Source organism: Lithobates pipiens, unplaced genomic scaffold (genome assembly GCF_037356315.1).
Source record: "Lithobates pipiens isolate NorthernLeopardFrog02 unplaced genomic scaffold, aLitPip1_a1.2 Scaffold_16, whole genome shotgun sequence".
Taxonomy (NCBI): domain Eukaryota; kingdom Metazoa; phylum Chordata; class Amphibia; order Anura; family Ranidae; genus Lithobates; species Lithobates pipiens.
The window spans coordinates 163,573,611-163,595,015 of NW_027507748.1; the positions used below are offsets into that span (position 1 = coordinate 163,573,611).

The 21,405-nt window shown below is 43.3% G+C and overlaps 1 protein-coding gene across 2 annotated transcripts in view; it reads left to right on the plus strand.

Moving 5' to 3' along the window:
• Window positions 1-21,405, plus strand: part of RPS6KA3 (ribosomal protein S6 kinase A3) — a 216,778-nt gene that overhangs the window by 182,950 nt on the left and 12,423 nt on the right. For both annotated transcript variants that reach the window (XM_077480720.1, XM_077480721.1), the window contains 7 exons: window positions 1,586-1,650; window positions 1,797-1,899; window positions 2,052-2,176; window positions 6,560-6,682; window positions 8,382-8,471; window positions 13,524-13,682; window positions 15,330-15,491. In XM_077480720.1, the coding sequence (XP_077336846.1) occupies window positions 1,586-1,650; window positions 1,797-1,899; window positions 2,052-2,176; window positions 6,560-6,682; window positions 8,382-8,471; window positions 13,524-13,682; window positions 15,330-15,491 (827 nt within the window). The remainder of the gene's footprint in view (window positions 1-1,585; window positions 1,651-1,796; window positions 1,900-2,051; window positions 2,177-6,559; window positions 6,683-8,381; window positions 8,472-13,523; window positions 13,683-15,329; window positions 15,492-21,405) is intronic.

Here is a 21,405-nt window from a genome sequence, read left to right on the forward strand (position 1 = left end):
CCCCTGCTCTCTTTTTATGTCTCCCTTTTCTTCTTTTCTGTGCTTTCTCTGAGTACAGAAATCTCTGTCTATAAAAGTGAGAGCCGAGGGGGCTTGAAGCCCCTGATCCGTAGTACTTCGTAAGGACCCTGCTGGCAGGGGGGTAGCCTATTGCCTCCATTTACCCATCATTGGCCCCCCAGTTCTTTATTCCGTGGCTCTCTCGCCCGCTCCTTATGCCCTTATAGACTACAAGCTAATTACACCAAGTCGATTGTAAGACAAGCTAGAAGAGTTTGTTTATATCGTTTCTGTTACATCTCATGGTAATGCATTTTCTTTTTTGTTCTCTAAACACTTTGGTTTAGATACCATGCTATTGAACATGGAAGTATAACTCTGTACAAGATGCATCTCTTACTTCCTTTGTCCTCAACCCGTATGCTATGTAATAATGGAAGTTATTTCTCTTCTGTGTTCTCCCCTATCCCCACTTTTTGTTCTGTATCCTTGAATTTTGTTTTTTCTCAATAAATCATTTATGAAAAAAAAAAATGCCGTAAATCTTTCCCATAGTTTGTAGACACTCTAACGTTTGCACAAACCAATCAATATACGCTTATTGCAATTTATTTTTTCCCAAAAATATGTAGGTTATTATATATTGGCCTAAACTGATGTAGAAATTTTGTGTTTAAAAAAAAAATGGGGATATTTATTTATAGTAAAAAATATTTTTTTTTCAAAATTTTTGCTGTTTTTTTGTTTTATAGTGCAAAAAATAAAAACCGCAGAGGTGATGAAATACCACCAAAAGAAAGTTTTGGTGGGGGGGGGGGGGGTGAAGGATGCAAATTTAGTTTGGGTACAGCATTGGATGACTACGCAATTGTCAGGTAAACCGACACAGTGCCAAATTGTAAAAAGTGCTCTGGTCAGGAAGGGGGTAAAGTCTTCCAGGGCTGAAGTGGTTAAAGTAGTTAAGCCACTTTCACATCTTCATACCATCCCCTCCTGTGTGCAACTGTGTGAGTGATTTATAAACAAAAAAGTCTGCTCTAACTAATTTCAGAGCTCTTCTCAGCAATCACATGATCGGCTTGTTTTCTTCTCTCTCCGTCTGATAGATGCAGCGGGCGGAGCCGAGATTCACCCGCTGACATCACTCGGGGGAGAGAGAGAGAGACAGACGATCATGTGGTCGCTGAGAAGAGCTGTGAAATAAAGTATAGCAGACTTTTAGGATTAGAACACAGAGGGGATGGTATGAAGATATAAAAGTTATTTGAGCAGCAGGAGTTGAGGGGGCAGGCAGTATCGCAAGCTGACGGCCAGAGAGGGGAGTGTGAGAGCACTGAGGAGACAGCAGGCTGTGGTTGATGGCGGCACGTACGGATGACTCAAGTGTCGCGTTTAGCAGCCCTGATATATCAGAGTCGGCATACAGGGGGAAGGGTATAGCCCGGGTATTCCAGGTGTTACAGGGGGCCAAATGACACAACACAAGCACTGTGCTCTATAAAATACTTTAAAGGAACAGAATTTTTTTTGGGGGGTGGGTGTTAAATGCTTTAAGTGAAAATTAGAGCTGTTAACATTTTTACAGGAGCTGGCCCAGATGGCGTTGAAGAAATTAAGAGACATCCGTTCTTTGCAACAATTGACTGGAACGTGAGTGATTTATTATTTTCTATTATTGAAACTGCTACTGAGTAATACATAAGCAGTGCTATTCATAATACTGTCTAGTGTTAGGTTATTTTGTAAATCTATTGTTACGGTGAACACATCTGTAAGGAAAAAATACTGTTTTGTAGAAATTGTACCGAAGAGAAATTCAGCCTCCATTTAAACCAGCAACAGGTGGTCCTGAAGACACATTTTATTTTGACCCAGAGTTCACTGCAAAAACACCCAAAGGTGAGATGAGGATGTGGGCTGTATGAGTGAAAGAAAATGTCTGTTCAACTCGGATGTTTAACACTCGGATGTTGTGTTCAGTATGAATATCTGATCCTATTAACATTAGGGCTAAAATAAAAGCTGCTATATTAATCTTTGTTTTTGTCCAGACTCTCCTGGAATTCCAGCTAGTGCCAATGCACACCAACTCTTCCGTGGATTTAGCTTTGTGGCAATTTCCTCAGAGGAAGAAAACCAGGCCATACAAACAGTTGGAGTTCATGGCATTGTGCCGGTAAGCATATGGCATAAACGGCAGCAGGATCATAACTTGTGTGTACCTTGGTTTGAAATCTTAATGTAGAACAAGTGCATTGAGCTGATTCATAAAGGTAAATGTTCATGTTTTATTATGAGCTAAATTGTTTACCTCTTTCACCTACTCTGTCTATATATGACCTGTACATTCTAGTGATCTGCAGTATCTAGTGCACCATTACCAAGCTCTGTTTGAATCGCCTCAATACCAGCATGGTTCTTTAAAAGGAAAAAAAAAAAGTGGCAAAAATGAAATCGCCTTTGGTTGTCTATTTTCCAAAAAGGGGGGCAGTTGGGTGTTTACACTTTCCTATCATTTTTTATTTGCTATAATCCTATAAAAAGGTAAGGGAAACCTTTTGTGAAAATATTTGGCCTTTTTATTTTCTTCCCTTTTTTAGGCTCCTTTTACATTAGTGCGTCTCCAAAGTCGAGCGATTTTGATCTGACTTTACATTCTCTGGGCCCAAGTCACATCAAAAGTCAGATCATAGTAGTGCAGGAATCTAAAAGACCCCCAATCCCTCTTTTGCACTTTAAAGTATTCAGATCGCCGTTTTCAGTGTTTGAATACTGTATTTGTTTTTAAAACCAGTGCCATTGGCAGCCGAGTAAACAGGAAGTGACATTGCTTCCGTGTTTACAATCAGGAGACTGGAACAAAGCAGTTTCCAGCTTCGTTCCAGTCTGTCACTAGGTGCTGGAAGAGCCGGATCGTCGATCAGGTCTCTACTGATGGGACGGGAGGCTCGATCAGAGCGGCGGGAGGTGGGGGGGGGGTATCCCCTCCCGCTCCTCCGGGATAACAGCCAAGCGGCTTTTAGCCACATCGATTGTTATCCCTGGAAAGCCAATCGCCCGCTCTAAACAACGGTACCGGGACGATGCCTGCAGCTGCGGGAATCTTATCGGTATAGCCCCCAAAAGCCGAGGCCACACATCTGCGTACACTCGGCGGGAAGGGGTTAATGTGGTGTGTGGTTGCATTTACCTGGTGGTCCTGCTATTTCCCCTTTTCTGAGTGGGTGATCTACACTCTTTGGCGTTGCCACATGGCCTGCGCATGCTCAGAAAGCCTCCCAATATGATACTCCTTTTGCATAATAATTGCATTTAGAGCGGGTTTTAATGAATCGTGTGACTACCAGAGCTCTGCCCATACATTCTATAGACAGCTATGTTAAACAGTATAGGAGTGAGAATGCCTATGGAAATGTATGGGCTCTCAATGTAAATGCAAATACCATTATACAAAAAAATAAATAAATTAAAGCAATGCTTGCTTTAATGCGTTTTGGTTAGAATCATGTTCTCATTTAGACTGGATTTTATTGAATTAAGTGCCCGCCAGAGCTCCACTGATGCATACCCATAGACAGAAATGATAAACCGAGGAGCAATGTGAATGTATGGGTGGAGTTCTGGCAGTCACGGGATTCATTTAAAACTTATTTAAATGTAAATAACATTATGCCAAACAAAGCATGAAAGCAAACCTTGCTTTCATATGTGTTTTTTATTTTTTATTTATTTATTTTTTTTCAAAATGTTCTCCTCATTTTTATGAATCCCATGACCGCCCATACACAGTTGAAATCCTTGTGCCGCCCCACATGATGTGCAGGAGTGCCACGTGGGGTAGCTGAGAAGAGCACAAAGAATTTTTTTGTTTTTCAACACTGGGTCTAGTGTTACTAGACCCAGGACCCTGCAGTCACTATATCTGGTGTCCCACAGAACATGGAAATGCAAATATTTTAGTAAATATAAACTGCTAAATACCTTTTCTTATAAGTATATAGCAGTCTTGTAACTTCTATCAGTGTCCTGCTAAGGACTGGTTAAAGCTGCATGACTCCTGACTCTGTCTGGACAGTGCTGATTGGCCCTGTGCTGATCATATGTGCACACTAGCAATACACACCAAACTGGGCATGTGCAGAGTACCTCCTAGGGCTCTGTACTATCAGCAGATGGATTGGGGACAGTAAAAGGGGCAGATCAGAGAAGATGGGATCAAACTGCCTTTCAACACAATGCAGTGGATTGACCCCTTAGGTTCCACAGTATAACAAGCATGCTTTACTGCATATACTAAATTTACTGTGGGTTTTGTAACACTTTAAATAAACAAGTTGTACAGAGAATATGACTCTCAATGAACAATGATGACAGTCATAAGCCATGACTATAATACAAAGTAATGAGCCTACCCAGATAGTCGGGTATAAAATAAGTCTGATTTCCCCAATCGCGTAGTAGTGCAGTCAGGTATATCCTCTGCACCATGACAGGGGTAATCTTTGTATTAACTTGTCAAGTCATTGAGATGAAGATTAAGAGTAAGAAAAACAAAGATAGGGAAGAGATGGAGTGTGGAATAGCAGGGATTGTACACAGTGAAGAGTGGACCACCGCTTAATTGGGTCTGACCAACCTCTAATCAAGGTATAAGCAATGAATCAAAATTTGAGGGAAGAAAATAAGAGACCCAACGTTACCATATTCTCATATTTTGAGACCATGTCCTGTAGTGTAGCTTCTATTTTAGCCTACATGTTGGCTTGCATAATACAGTTTTTGGTCTCAACTATACAAATAGGAGGGTGTTTTCCAAGTACGAGCGCTCGTTACCTGCGATAATTTAAATTGAGAGAGTGAGCTCCTCTGGGTTTTTATCAAAGCAATAAGAGAATCAGGTGTCAGGGTGTCGTGAAATAATATACATAATATTGTGCAAAATTGAATTTCTTCATCAGTTTTGGCCAATATGTATTCTGCTACATATTTTTGGTAAAAAAAAAAATCCCAATAAGCCTATATTGATTTGTTTGTGCAAAGTTATAGTGTTCGCAAAATGGGCTAGATTAGATTTAGGGACCTTTCATTTTTTTAAATATTTTTTTTACTGGTAATGGCAGCTATTAATTTTTTTAGCCGAACTGTGACACTGCGGAAGACATATCTGACCTTATGTGACACTTTTTGGGGACCGGAATCAGTAACCCCAGTGATCAGTGCTAAAACAATGCACTGAACCATTTTTAAATAACACTGGCAGGGGAGGGGTTAACACTAGGGGGCGACCAAGGGGTTAACTGTGTTCGCTGGGGGTGTTCTAACTGTGTAGGGGATGGGCTTACTGGGACAACACAAATCGCTGTTCCTAATCACTAGGAACAGCAGATCTCTGTGTTGTCTTGTGTCAGAATGGGGATCCGCCTTGTTTACATAGGCAGATCCACGTTCTGCCTCTGTGGAATGATCACGGGTGGTCAGCGGACATAGTCCGGTGGAGCGACGTGAGCACCCACACTATCTCATGCATGGACCGATGTAAAGGTACGTCGATTTGCGCAGCTGAGCCACCTTGCCGCAGTATATCTGCGGAAGGCGGTCTGCAGGTGGTTAAAGCATATGCACATGGGTTTAATGACTTTAAGCAATACTTCATGTTCCAGCCCCTCTAACAGCCTGGCAAAATCTGTGGTGGCTGGACACTGTACAGAGCAGTACTCACATAGGCTGTCAGTCATATACTCGCAACAGAGCAATTCTGCATGCTGGGCATGTGACCCTGAACACGAGTGTTGTTCAGTACAGTGTTCAGCTACCACATATTTCAGCCTGTCGTAGATTATTATTATTATTATACAGGTTTTATATAGCGCCAACAGTTTGCTCAGCGCTTTACAACATGAGGGCAAACATTACAGTTACATTACAATTTGGTACAAGAGGAATCAGAGGGCCCTCTGGGTTTTCAGGGTTCGTCTAAAGATGGATAGATTAGGGGACAGTTGGACAGATTGGGGTAGGGCGTTCCAAAGGATGGGAGAAGCTCTGGAGAAATCCTGGAGGTGAGCATGGGAGGAGGTTACAAGGGAGCTAGAGAGCAGGAGGTCTTGGGATGACCGATTTTGATAGACTACTAGCAGTGGGCCAGTAAGCTGTACCTGTGCATCCCAGGCACCTGAAAATAACTGGATTTTGTGCTGATGCCAAACTGTTCATAAGGCCTAATTTTTAGTCTGGGTATGCGGAAGGGTTTATACATAAACAATAAGAAAGCATATTTAGGACGCTTAACATTAATATCTTGGAGTATGTAGACAATGATTCCTATCTACCATTTCTGGTATCTTGGGATTCTAGCCTGGTTGTTATGCTGATGGATTTCATTTATTACTATTTTTACATATAATTAACTAAATAAGACTATCTACAGTGTTACAGCTTCATAGTGACCCGTGAAACACATGGAAGTCTCAGGTAGATCTCAAAACAAATTCCCCAAGTGATGTAACAAACCAATGTCCAAAACTGAAATAAATTTATACTTATAGCTTTTATGTTCCAGCTTCACAGAAACAGCATCCAGTTCACTGACGGTTATGACTTAAAAGAAGACATCGGTGTGGGATCTTACTCGATTTGTAAAAGGTGTATCCACAAAGCTACAAATATGGAATATGCAGTCAAGGTAATGTTTCTGTTGCTGAAAATGATAAAGTAGATTCAATTTACAAAGAATGTAATCTCTGTACACGGAATGTTTAATGTGTGTAATAGGGGAAAGGCACAAAGTGGACTAGATGCTGTATAGTGCAAGGCTAGTTCTATATCAAGGCAAGGCAGTTAATACTGAAATCTTTTCATGCGGGAAAACTGTTTAGAGACCTGGTCAGAGGCATGCTTTATTAGGACCTGTGTCTAGGGCTTTGGGCTTCTTGATGCCATCAGTTTGATATCTGTTTTGAACTGCTTCTGAGATCATTTAGAACAGTTGCCATCAACTCTGTCCTCAGGGCCCACTACCAGGACAGGTTTAATGTATTAACCTTGAGGAGATGCAGACTAGAATACTGCAATCACTGAGCAGCAAATGGTATCACCTGTGATGTATTACAGTTATCTTGCAAACCTGGCCTGTTTAGTGGGCCCTAAGGACAGCATTGATGACTACTGATTTAGAAGTCATTGTTATGTGAATTCAACCTGCTTCAAGAAGGCTTTTATAGTCTTAGATTTGTATGGGAATACTAAACTCACTTGAAGCAAACAAGTCTGTTGAAATAGGCACATTTCCTTCAGTCGTCCGACTTCATATTCCTGGCTTTGTATCTGTTTTGTGAGGATTTTGTTCACAAATAGTCCATTCCCACTGTGGATCCAGCCAGTGTCTCACTTTACCAAGGAAGCTACCTTACTGGTGAAGGATGCACATGCCTATAACCCATCAGCAGTTTGAAGCCCTTTGTAGAGCTCTGTTCTTGCTGGCATTTCCTGCCCTGCGCTTCATTCTGGCTGTGGCTTTACTTTGTAAGGGATTTTGACCAAACAAAGGATCTAACCACCACTGTGGTTGGTCCATTTCTCGTTAAATACAAGGATGAGTAGTGTTAAATTTCAGCTGTGACGGTCTTCAGACCAGCTCTTGAAATTATCAAGCATGCTATTGGTGGCAGGAGCACCCATCTTCCCTAGTGAAAGAAATATAGGGAGAAGGCTGTGAAATTGCCATGTTTTCATTGGACACTCTTGGGTCATCTGTATCAAGTTGCCATGGTCTTAGTTCCTGCTGCAAAAAAGGTCAAGGGTTTTTACTACCACCATTGTTCCCAAACACACTTGGGCCCAAAAATGCAAAAAGGAAACTTTATTGCTTTTGTGGGCATCAAAGATGCTTACTTGCATATAGTTTTTTAAATAATATCTGTAAAATAGCGTTTCTCAGAATACATAGTAGTAGAACACCACCCACCTACACAGGGCGGGATTCAAAGTAGTGGGACTTTACATGTGCCACAAAGAAACTGTATACATCCAATGTACAAAATGATTACTTTCTTTTATGCAAGTAAAAGGGCAGAAAGGAGAGAGCACAATGAATTAGGAACATATAAGATAAAATCATGTGCAGATCCAGCCAGGAAAAAAATAACCCATCTATTGTTAGCCTGAGTAACCAAAAATAAGTTCCTGGTATTGAAGTAATGCTAAATCAGAGAGGAGCACAGAATTAGTCATCTTCTGGTATCTGCTCTTAGGAGGTCTTGTAAAAAGAAATTAAATTATGCTAATTTTTTATTTTTGTTTGTAAAAGTGCAGTAACCAGGGTTGGTTTGTTAATCTTGGTGAACATAAATTATTATTAATGCTACATGTACTTTCTGTTTTAGATAATTGACAAAAGCAAGAGGGATCCAACGGAGGAAATTGAAATTCTTCTGCGCTATGGACAGCATCCTAATATTATCACATTAAAAGATGTAAGTCTTTTACAGTTCTTGCTCAGCCAGAAAGCTAGGTGGAAACATGTAGAGCTATTATTTCAAGGGTAATTAAATATGTTCTTTATACAAAAAAGTTAAGTATCATAGCTAAATATAAACTGTCATGTTTTGCTAAGCTTGGGGACCTCTGTAATGTTGTTGAGGTTTTTAAAAATTTGTTGGCACTTTTCCCAAAAAATGAAAGAAATTTTAATATTTTATTCATAGCTTGAGACTGATGTTTTTAAAATCATAGCTATTGAGGTCATGGTAATGACTGTGTTTAAAGGGCTTTCTATGGTAAATTGCAATTTAATTTTATTTATTTTTTTTGTCCTCCACCTTTATCTTCTATTCTAGATATTATTTTATTCTGGCATACTTGACTTTTTTTGTCAACTACAAAATTGTACACTTTGGCAGGGAAAGTTACCACTGTTGCTTCAGGCAGCCCCACCCTTTATATTAAAAAAAAAAAGTGTGTATTTTTAAATTGGCTTATAAACACCTTTTAACCGCATTCTATCCATCTATAGCACACAAATGGCCAAGCAGGAGCAGTGCCAAGACTGGTGGATGTACCTGTGGGTCCTTCCACATTCACCATTTTGTGCACATTCCCTGGGAGCATACAACAACACGATTTGTGGTGGACACACATGAGCGTTGTTTACTGTACTGGCCCGCTGGCATCTCTGATACCGTCGATCTCATGGGAAATAGTAAACCATGTAATTTCCTGACATTGTTCACTATTGTGCGTTCTCTGTGATCGGACACAAAGATTGCATAGTAAGGGCCATTCACAGCATCCCTATACCATGTGATAGCTGTAACCAGTCACAGCATGCACAATATTTTTGTGCAGTGAGAAGTTATTTCTTTTACAGCCATCATGGCTGTAAAATCAATCAATGTTAAAAAAAAATAGTGTGTCGCTAAGGTGACGGTATGTTAAAAAAAATTAAAAAGTTATCAGTCAGTGTCCCTAATCACCGCTACATCGGTTACGATGTCCGCCATGCGAGTTGCTGTGTGTCTGTGATTACTGCCACACCACTTCAGGTGTTGCCTGTACCAGTCCTTTTGCCTGCTTGCTGACCATGTCCTTGCCTGCTTCTGAACTCACCAATCTGCTCATCCCGCTGACTACGTTCCTGTGAGTTACCAGTTCCAGCCATCCCCTGTGGACAACTGCACTCCTGGAACCACAGGAGCTCTTTTATTTTTCCTTTCTTTAGCCCCCTTTACTTCCTGTCCGGTGAAAATGGCATTCTTGTGGGAAGCCACGTACTAGTAGGCTAGGCTTGCTTTGCTTATAGGAACTGGGACTGCTATAGGTAGCACTACACCAAATGTTCCATGAGCACTCATACAGAGGCAAACATTACAGTACATTGACTTTAACACAATTGGTTGCATCTTGTGTTTCTCACAAATCAATGTCTGGTACAAAATTAGTCGAGGCTGAAAATATTACACGTGGTGTCATCATATTAGGAAGGAGCAGTAGAATGTGTTTTGGGGTGTAATTTGAAGTATGCCCATGCTGTGTGAGAATTATGTTTTTATATCACCAACTTTGGGCAAAACAATAATAATTTTAATTTTCTTTTCCGCATTTTCCAAAAACTTAAAGCAAAAAAAAATCTTCAAAATAACCATTATAATTTTATGAGTGTTCCCACTGTCCTGGTGCTCCAGGGCATTTGAAAATGTAGTAGGAAGTCGGAAATTTATATGTAGTTTATGCCCCTAGAAAGCCTGAGGCCAGGTTCACACTGGAACTGGATGTCGATTGTACAGGAGTGCTGTTTGTTCCAGTTCCCCGTTTCAGGGACGAATCAGGGCTGAATTTATGCCTGAATTTGGCCCTGAAACTGAGCCAAAGACGCACAGCGTTTCTGTGCAGTGCATCTAGGTTTTGAAAGTTTGATTTGGGTTTTTTAACCAAAGAAATGTAGCAGTATATATTTTGGCCTAAATTATAGATAATTTCTTATTTGCAAAATTTTAAAACCAAAATTAAGCATGAAGCTTGAAAAATGTCCTGTGCTGGTTGGGGAGGAAAATGTCCTTACTTGAGGTGGTTAACTACTTGCCGATCAGCCACGGGTTTGCACGACTGCGTGAATCGCCGGCTGCTTTAAGAGCTATAGGGGGCCCGTGGTGCGACACTGATGAGCGTGGCTGCAATGTCCACCGCCGACCCGTGATCGATCCTCAGAGCCAGAACGGGGATCTGTCAATGTAAACGGACAGATCCCCGTTCTGACAGGGAAGGATCTGCTGTTCCTAGTAATCAGGAACAGCAATCTCTCTACTCCCAATCAGTCCACTCACCCCACAGTTAACACCTCCCTAAGGAGCACTTAACCCCTTGATTGCCCCATAGTGTTAACCGCTTCCCGGCCAGTGACATTTATACAGTAATCAGTGGCTATTTTTAGTTCTGATCACTGTATAAATGTCAATCGTCCTAAAAAAAAGTGTCAAGTGTCTGATCTATGCGCCACAATGTTGCAGTCCTGCTGATCGCCGCCATTACTGGTAAAAAAAATAAAAAATATTAAAAATGGCATAGATATATCCCCTATTATGTAGAGGCTACTATAAATTTTGCGCAAGCCAATAAATATACGCTTGTTGCTATATTTTTGGTTAAAAAAAGTGTAGAATACCTATTGGCCTAAAGCGAGGAAAAAAAATTGTGTTTTTTATTTTTTTATTTTTTTGGGGGATATTTATTATAGCAAAAAAATATATATATATATATATATATATATATATATATATATATATATATATATATATATATATATATATATATATATATATATATATATGTGTGTATATATTCTAAATCAGCGTTCTTTTTTTTTTTTATAGCGCAAAAAATAAAAACTGCAGAGGTGATCAAATAGCACCAAAAGAAAGCTCTATTTGTGGGGGGAAAAGACATAAATGTTTGTGTACAATGTCGCACGGCTGCACAATTGTCAGTTAAAGCGATGCAGTGCTGTATCCCAAAAAATGGCCTAATCATTAAGGGGGTTAAATCCTTCTGGGGCTGAAGTGGTTAACCCTTTCATGACTAAGCCTATTTTTGACATTTGTTGTTTACAAGTTAAAATTCATATTTTTTGCTAGAAATTTAATTAGAACACCCAAACATTATATATATTTTTTTTAGCAGAGAATCTAGAGAATAAAATGGCGATTGTTGCAATATTTTATGTCACACGGTATTTGTGCAGTGGTGTTTTTAAACGCAACTTTTTGGGAAAAGGGACAATTTCATGAATTTAAAAAAAACGAAACAGTAAAGTTTGCCCAATTTTTTTTGTATCATGTGAAAGATGATGTTACGCCGAGTAAATGGATACCAAACATGTATTGCGTGCAGTTTTAATTTCATCGACAGAAATATTTTTGTCATAGTTTTCGTCAGCTGCAAATTTTCAGTGATGAAAACGAAACAAAAATAAAATTAGAATTAAGTCAATTGATGTAAACTGACAAAAAAATCAATTCCAATTTTCATTTGGTCAGCTAAAATCGTCAACAGGGCAGGGTGCGTTATACTTTGGGATGAGGGGGTGGACCTGCAATTGGGTATGGGGAAGTAAATGGGAAGGAGTGCACAGGGCAGAGAACTGGATGGTCTGGGGAGGCTGTTATTTTACACAGTGCTAAGCAATGCTACCTTGCTGGAAGGAGGAACACTCACCATGTTACATTCAGGCGCACAAATTGGACGGAGGAGTTGGTCTCCTGTGGTTTACAGGGCATTGTTCCAAAATACGCAGGCAGATAGAGGGAGCCTGCATCTTTTAGCCAATACAGCTTGCTGATGTTCAGGGGGATGGGGCTTTGACAGCCGGAGCTTTGAGGACAGCGGAAGTTCAGGTGGGTATTGGAGATCAACAAAAATGTACTGGAGATTTTAGTTCACTAAAATGCAACTAAAACAATTCAGATGACTAAAATACGACTAAAACTAAAATGGCAAATTGAAAATTGACGTCAAAATTAACAGTACCTGCATGCCCCTCCTGAATACTACAGCTCTCATACAAGGAAGCCCCACCTTTACCCTTGCCCATTAACAGAACACCTTGTATTCTGTAAACCATTTACAGAATACTTGACATTCTGTAAATGGGCATGAGCAAGGGGAGGTGTATAAACTACACTAGCGCTTCCATATAGAGTTGCAGTGGGCTGGAAGTACAGCACTAGCTGTAGCATCCAGTAATTATTTTTATATTTTTACACTTGGGAAATTATAAAAATGTCTGTGTCTGGGGTTCTTTTTAATGCTCTGAATCACTGCAACATTGGTCAAATCAGGGGAGAATTACTAAAATTGGAGCAGCTTTGCCTAGTAACCAATGAGTTTCTAACTTTATCCTCATTTAAGCTTTGACAATAATACCTAGAAGCTGCATCAGTTTTTGTGTGCTCCAGTTTTAGTAAATCTCTTTATCTTCAGTGTCTTCTGAAGGTAACTATCAGCACTCAGACAGAGCTTCTGGCCAGTCCTGCCTCAAAGATGCTGTCATTTTGTCTATGCATGCAGTCTCTTAGCCGTCTTTAGCTGAGGCTACATCATGTAATCGCCTGACTATGTAGACCTATGCAGTGTAAGTATTTTATCACTCTGTATTGTTGGCGCAGTAGGATTGTAAGGATAGCAGGAGGTGATTTTTATCCATGCATGGAATGAAAGCTGCTGAAAACTCTGGGCAGTTGTTGCTTCCTTCCTTTACGACTCATGCATGCAGGAAGGATTCTAGTATACAGTATTTTGCAAAACCACACTTTGGATCCTAAATGTCTATAATGTTTGGGAGAAAACCATTTACATGTATCCTTCATTAAATGTGCAACGTTTTCTGCTGTTAAATTTCAGTACACAACATGAATAATTATATCTATATAACCAAAATTAGAGTCTTTAGTTTTGTAAATTTTGCATAACCTTGTTCATTTTTATTTACATGGGGTGTTCCTGGGAAAGGTGTTGATGTGTGTGTTTTGTTACAGGTATATGACGATGGGAAATATGTATATCTAGTAACTGAACTAATGAAAGGAGGGGAGCTTTTAGACAAAATATTACGGCAGAAGTTCTTCTCTGAGCGGGAGGCGAGTGCTGTACTGCACACGATAACCAAAACGGTGGAATACCTACATTCACAATGGGTGAGGTCATAAGCCTTAAATTATTATTTTAGAAAGCATTTCATACTTTGCTTTACATTGTAATATTTCTTCTTGTTTTAGCATGGATAGGATGTGTGAGTGCACCTGTGTTTTGTAGCATGCCTTGTACCTGGGGAGCTTGATTGTGAGGACATTTTAACAATTTTTTTGCGTTTTTAAAGAAGTTCATCAGACCATGACAACACATTCCAGTTTCTTCTGTAAATACATACAAAAACAATATAGGACTTTCACCATACTAAGTTGTGAGAATTGTGCCTCCCTGTTTTATAACTATTTGAAAAATAAATAGCTAAAAGGATATTAATACAGGACATTTAAAATAATAAGAGTCCTACAAATTAACAAAAGAAAACATTTTTGGGCTGTACTGAAAGTAATGCAAAAGTGGTTCTAACTTTATAACCTACAAAGGTTGTTCAAATTCCACATGCTGGTAGAGTAACTCTTACTATACAAAGGTACTACTCAACGTAGTCTCAATCACAAGTGGTGCATTTTTGCAATTGAAACCAACTCTCTATTCTTTGAAAAAGTTTAGGTGTGCACTGTAGTATCCACTTTGTCTGTGTCATCAAATTATTGTCTCCAAAGACTGTCTTTTGTTGGCCCAAGCAAGTGTAAGTCGGAGGGTGCTAAATCTGGGCTTTATGGGGGAGGGTGGACCCTCTGACCAGCGAAACTTTCAGATAGCCTGACTTTCTGCCAAAGATGTGTGTGAATGTGGATCATTTTCAGATTGTTCAGTCTCTTCCACCTTAAATGTCTCCAATATACCACTCCCTGGATAAGGTAGGCCACATTCCAGAAAAGAAATGAGTAAAGCCCTAGCCATCCCAAAACAGTCATCATGGCTTTCTCTGATTGCTGGCCCTTGAACTTCTTAGGCCATGGACTAATTCTATGTCCACTTTGCAAGCAGTGTCCTATACCCTAAAGCCATAGATTATGCAATTTTCTTGCTTTCAACCACAGGTTGAAGGCAAGAAAATCGCTTGATTCACTGACTGTGTTGATGGGAGAATCCTTCCTGCTGGGCTGTCATATTCTGACAGCGGGAAATTAATAAATCCATCTGTGGCCAGCCTAAATCTTCCATCATCTGTATGTGATTACAGTCGAGTTGTGCAGCAAGCTTGCGGTTTGTGATTTGTCTGACTTACTGATGATTCGAGTCAGTGGTTGCAGTTGGTCTCCCACTGTGTGGTTTGTCTCCAGTGCCGGTTTCTCCTTCCTTCTGTAAACCTTATCCGCCAGTGCAAATTGCTCTGGTCAATTCTGGATGTTGGACAGCCTGCACCCCCTCCTTTGTCAAGAACTCAGTGATGGCACATTACCCCTGCTTGGAATCTATTAGTTACCTGAAATGAAAAAGGTGACTAATGGTTACTATAGCGAAATTTACTCTACCAACATGTTTGAACAACCTATGTGATAAAAAAAAAAAAATTATGCCCACTTTTCCTTTACTTTAGGGTACAGTGCTCAGTTTTTTTTTTTTGGACTACCCAGAATACTGTATTGTACTGTTGACTCACTAATATTAACCGGTTAAAGTGGTATATAGCTTTATGACCTTGAGAAACACTGTTTTGTAGAATGTTTTTTTTTTTTTTTTTTTTTCAGGTTGTCCACAGGGACTTGAAACCCAGCAATATACTTTATGTGGATGAGTCTGGAAATCCTGAGTCTATTCGTATTTGCGACTTTGGTTTTGCTAAACAACTCAGGGCAGAAAATGGATTGCTTATGACTCCGTGTTATACTGCAAATTTTGTTGCTCCAGAGGTAATGGCATTTTCTGTCTATGAAATTTTTATTGGGATTTTCACTAGCAAAAAACTGAGCACTTGCATAGTGGGGTAGAGTTACAGGAGGGTGATCAGGAGACCTGTGACTCAAAGCATTGCTAGTGCCCAATCACCTAAAAGTATCCGTCTATAACCCAGGGTCTATGAACATCTAATCTGTGTTCTGTATACTGAATAAATACTGGTATACTGGTATACTGGTTAAAAATTGGGAGTCATTTAGTCTAACCCAGCCATAACAAAGAACAGTTGAATATTACAATACTTTAACTATTTCAACATCTGTACTAATGAAGCATTGTAGTAAAAGCAAATAGACTATTTTGAGCATAAGTCAAAATTGTTTTCTCTTATATTCACCGACCGACACAGCTCCTCTCTGTAACTAAATGGATTGTTTAGCCTGCCATTAGGAGAACTAGGCAAAATTGTTACACAATGCACAACTTTTAGTCCCGCCCCCGGGGGCGGACCCTGTGCTAAGCAACCCTCCCCACTGCTCCCAGCAGACTGTTTTTATTTTGCCTAGTAAGAAGAATGACCTAGGAACCCTGTGGGCCCTTGTGTTCCATTCTTTTGATGCAGGTTTGATGTTTTTTTGCGCAAGATGAATGATCCTGGGATCTTCTATCAACTGCCGGCTGGGTGACAGTCTGGTTAATGATATCCTTGTAGTCTCCCCAGTCCGGCCATCGAGCGCGTGCAGGCAGCAGCTGAGGCTCGGCAGGCCACAACATGCCTCGGCTCCAGAGGTGGTCGGTGAGCTTCAGTGCTCCGGGGGATATACATATGACCGGGCTACTGCTGTCTGGATCGCAGTATACCGGGCCAGCAGCTACCCTGTAACTGCGCAGGAGTAGGTCTGTGATGGAATGTCTCCCAGCTCTTCAGGACTGGTAAGTACGGCTCTCCCTGCTTCGGTGGGGTGAGCAGCTGGGCATTCCCTGGGGGGTCGATTCAGGGGCCACCTCACCTCCTAAGTCCCTATCTCCCCTCCTTCCCCCCCCCCTCTGAGGGGGGTGGCTGTGGGCGGTGTGTGTGTATGTGGGTTCGCTGGATTCTCACCTGTGGGAGCTCTGTGTGGCTGACGTTGGTCCTGGTCTGGGGGGTCCCAAAAGGGTCTGTGGAGGTTGTTCTGGCTGTAGGCAGGCAGCACTGTTCTAGGTTTGTTCTGTCACCACATGGTGCTTTCTGGCAGCCATCTTGGATGTGGGAAAGGCTGTATTTCCCTTGTAAGCTTCAGCAGCCATCTTCTTTAGGATCTCCTATTAGTTACATTGGCGGCCATTTTCTTGAAGCCTGAGCGCTCTTTTCGCCGGTGTTCTTTTGTGGTAGCATTACATGTGCTCTCACTTGCTGTTTCCTGTCCACTGTGTGTACAGGATGCTGGATGGCTCCTTGCTGAACGCTGAAGCTAGCTCTGCAGAACGTTTCACTGCTGTTATAAGCAGCTGCTGCTGACACAGTTTTCTCCTCTCTGCAACTGGGAACCTCCTAGGGACTACAGGTGCTGCTAGTGGCATTCACAGAGGCCCCAGGGTGTTCAGTCTAGCGCTAAGTACCCCCCCCGCACACACACACACACACAGCGGCAGCAGGAGGGTGGGACCTTTACTGTCCCAAGTCCCCTTGCAGGTGGCAGACAGGCTAGGGTCAGCATGGCTTCAGAAACTGATGTTTCTTCCCCTGAAATCCAGGCTATTACAACTGGGTCACTTGTGGATGGCGCGGTGCACGTGGACACCCTAACGGCGGTCCTTAACGCTTTTCTTGCAAAGATAGGGGCGGTGCGTGGTAGGAAGGGTGCACTTAAGAGGCCCCTGCCCCAACCCCCCCCCCCATCATCTGAGGGGAGCTCTGATGCAGACTCGGGCCCTGCTGCGGCTGGTGACCCCTGCTCTGACCTATCAGACGTGGCTGACCAGGACCGTCCAGACAGTGAGGATGAGTCCCCATCCGGGTCCGTGCACGATAAAGCACTAGTTGGAGCACTTATCACAGCTGTGCGTCATACCCTGAAGATACAGGAGCCAGCGGATCCCTCTGCTGATGTACCGGTCCCTTTTGGGTCCCGCAAGCCAGCACGTTCACCTAAGGTGTTCCCATATTTGACTTACTTTGACAAATTAATCTACAGGGAATGGGGTCGCCTGCAACGGACCTTTTCGGTCCCCAAAAATTTGGTGGTGCGTTGCCCCTTTGAGGAAAGCCTTCTCAAAAAGTGGTCGGCTCGTCCGGTCGTGGATCCCCCTGTATCTAGGTTAAATAAAGTAACCACGATCCCGGTTGAGGGGACTCCTGCATTCAAGGATCCCACGGACAGGAAGGCTGAGGCGGTGGCTCGTTCCTTGTTTACGGTTGTGGGGTCAGCCCCGCGACCTGTACAGGCATCCGCACTGGTGTCGCAGACACTGAGTGGGCAAAACTTTTGCGAATTGGGAGAAGAGAACGCCTCTCCTGTCTGCGTGGAGCTAGCAGACCAACTAGTGCAAGGCCTTAAGTACGTTTGTGACGCGGCCCTGGATACTCTCCCTCTGTTATCCAAGGCTTCAGTATTAGCTGGGGTGCTGAGGTGCCTAATTTGGCTAAAATGCTGGTCTGCTGACCAGGCATCCAAGAAAGCCCTGGTGGATCTTTCTTTGGAGCCTCGTTGGATGACATTATTAAAAATGCCACTGGTAAGAGTACCCTACTCCCACAGGCCAGGAAGGCTAAGGAGGCTCGCTGCAGGCAAGGGCCCTCTCTTTCCGCTCACAAGCGGATTTTTCGTCCGCCCGGTGCTTCGGCAAGGACGCCCACGGATGGTCAGAAGAGTCCCTGAAACCGCAAGCCTGCGACCAAAAGTGGTACCGCATGAAGGTTTGCCCCCACCCACTTATCGGGTGGGGGGTCGTCTTCGGGAGTTTGCAGCCCGGTGGACCTCCCGGTTATCCGACCAATGGGTCTGAGATCTGATTTCCACAGGTTACAAGATGGTTTCTCTCTTGGCCGCCAAACAGATTCTTCCCCTCCAGCATACCCGTGTCCTGTTAGGGGCGGTAAGGGACTTGCTGAATCAGGGGGTGATTGTACCGGTTCCGGAATCGGAACGCTTCCAGGGGTTCTACACAAATCTGTGGTTCCCAAGAAGGAAGGGGTACGTCTGATCTTGGACTTGAAAGCCCTCAATCACTTTGTAAAAGTGCAGAGGTTCAGAATGGAATCAGTTCGCTCAGTAGTCGCTGCACTCCATCAAGGGGACTACCTGACGTCCTTGGACATCCAGGATGTGTACCCGCACATACCCATATGCCTTCGGCATCAAAAATTTCTGCGTTTGGCAGTCAGGGAAGCCCACTACCAGTTTGTGGCTCTTCCTTTTGGTCTGGCATCAGCCCCCCGAATCTTTACCAAAGTTCTGGCTCCAGTATTGGCATTGCTGAGGCAACGTGGGATCGCGATCGTGGGTTACCTGGACGATCTCCTCCTGAGAGCATCTTCCGTCTGAGAAGTAGAGCAGTATGTGGCAATCACCATGCAGACACTGCGAGAATTTGGGTGGCTGTTGAACCTAAAGAAGCCGGTGATTGTGCCGACTCAGCATCTGGAGTACCTAGGCTTGCTATTGCACTCCAGGGTAGCGAGGGTCTTTCTTCCCTCTGACAAGTTGCAGACTCTAAGATCTGCAGTCAAGCTGCTAATGAACCGCAAGTGGTCTTCGCTCCGCTTTTGCATGCGAGTACTGGGGCTTATGGTAGCCTCTTTCGAGGCTGTACCTTATGCCCAGTTCCACACCAGAGTCCTGAAGAAGGAGATCTTGACAAAATAGGACAAATCTCCGTTGTCCCTGGATCGCCAGATCCAGGTGAGCCAGCCAGTCAGGGACTCTCTGATCTGGTGCTTGAGGTCCCCGGTGATTCAGTCTGGAAAATCGTTCCTTCCTCTAAAAAGGATAGTATCACTACGGACGCCAGTCTCAGGCTGGGGTGGAGTGATGGGGATTCAGTCGGCTCAGGACCTCTGGTCGATGGACAAATCCAAGTTGCCGATCAACCTGCTGGAATTGAGGGCGATCAGGCTGTGCCTCCACACATGGTCGACATGTCTTCAAGGCCGTCCGACCAGGATACAGTCGGACAATGCCACGGCTGTGGCATACATAAATCACCAAGGGGTGGACAAGAAGCTCAGCCGCTGCTCGGGAGATCGCTCACATACTTCGGTGGGCAGAGCGACACGTTCCGGCTCTGTCAGCCATTTACATCCCGGGGGTGGAAAATTGGCAGGCGGACTATCTGAGTCAGCAGATGCTGGACCCAGGAGAGTGGGTGTTGCATCCAGAGATATTCAGGCTGCTGTACCTGAAATGGGGCACACCAGATGTGGATCTATAGGCCTCCCGTCTCAATTGGAAGGAGCCGAGATTTGTGTCCAGGACAAGAGATCCGTGGGTGGACGCGTCAGACGCGCTGGTGGCTCCGTGGGATCAGTACCAGCTGATCTACACCTTTCCTCCGCTAAAACTGTTGCCACGTCTGCTTCGCAGAGTGGAAGCAGAGGGGATCCCAGTAATCCTGGTTGCCCCAGATTGGCCTCAACGGCCCTGGTACGCAGACCTGGTGCGTCTGGTGGCAGACGCTCCCTGGCGACTGCCACTGCAAAAGGTCCTTCTATCTCAAGGTCCAATCTTTCACCCTGCTTTACCATCGCTGACTTTAACTGCATGGCTGTTGAGAGCCAGGTGCTGAGGATCCGGGTTCTGTCAGACTCGGTGATTCCAACTATGCTGAGGGCATAGAAATCTTCTTCACGTAAGATATATACCATCGTACCTGGAAGGCTTACATCTCCATGTGTGAGGAGAAAGGGTGGCATCCGCGCTCTTTCTATAGCCAGGATCCTGCTGTTAATTCACCAATGAGTATACCAGAAATTGGCATTGAGCACCATTAAGGGGCAAATTTCAGCCGTGGCTGTCTTTTTTCAGCGACCCCTGGCATCTCACTCGTTAGTGAGTACCTTTGTTCAGGGGGTACGACATGCAGTCCCTCCAGTGCGTCCACCGTTACCTCCGTGGGATTTGAACCTGGTGTTGTCGACGCTTCAGATGTCACCGTTTGAGAATATCAGGGAGATTCCCCTGTTGACCCTTTCACAGAAAGTGGTTTTTCTAGTGGCCATCACATCGGCCAAGGAGGGTTTCAGAATTGGCGGTCTTGTCTTGCAAGTCGCCTTATCTGGTCATCCACAGGGATAAGGTGGTGGTGCGTCCGCAACCATCTTTTCTACTGAAGGTGGTCTCGGCCTTTCATATCAATGAGGACCGTCTTGGGCCTTCCGACACCAAGCGTCTGTCGCTCAGGTGTATAAGGCGGTGACCTGGTCGTCTGGCCATACATTTACCAAGTTCTACAAGGTAGACGTCAGTGCATCAGCTGATGCCTGTTTTGGCCGCAAAGTTTTGCGGGCGGCCGTGTAGTTGCAATTGAGCTTTTTTCCTGGACGCAGTACTGTTTGTTAATGCACTGTTGCATTACTTCCGCACATAGGTTGCGGTGTTGGAATTTCTCTGTTGAGAATACCCGGTTATGGCGGTGTGTTTTTTCCATACACTGCTGTTTTTTTGTGGGTTTCGTTTCACTAGTTCCCACTTGCCATGGTGGATGAAGTTTTAATGCGGTTTTTCCCACCCCTCGTTTGGCACTGCTTGGGGACGTCCCATTTAGTTACAGAGAGGAGCTGTGTCGGTCGGTGAATAGAAGAGAAAATAGGATTTTTGTACTCTCCGTATAATCCTTTTCTCTGTAATTCACCGACCGACACAGCACCCGCCCCTCCTTTCTCTGCGTTATACTGCTTGTTGACGTACTGAGTCTGCTGGGAGCAGTGGGGAGGGTTGCTTAGCACAGGAT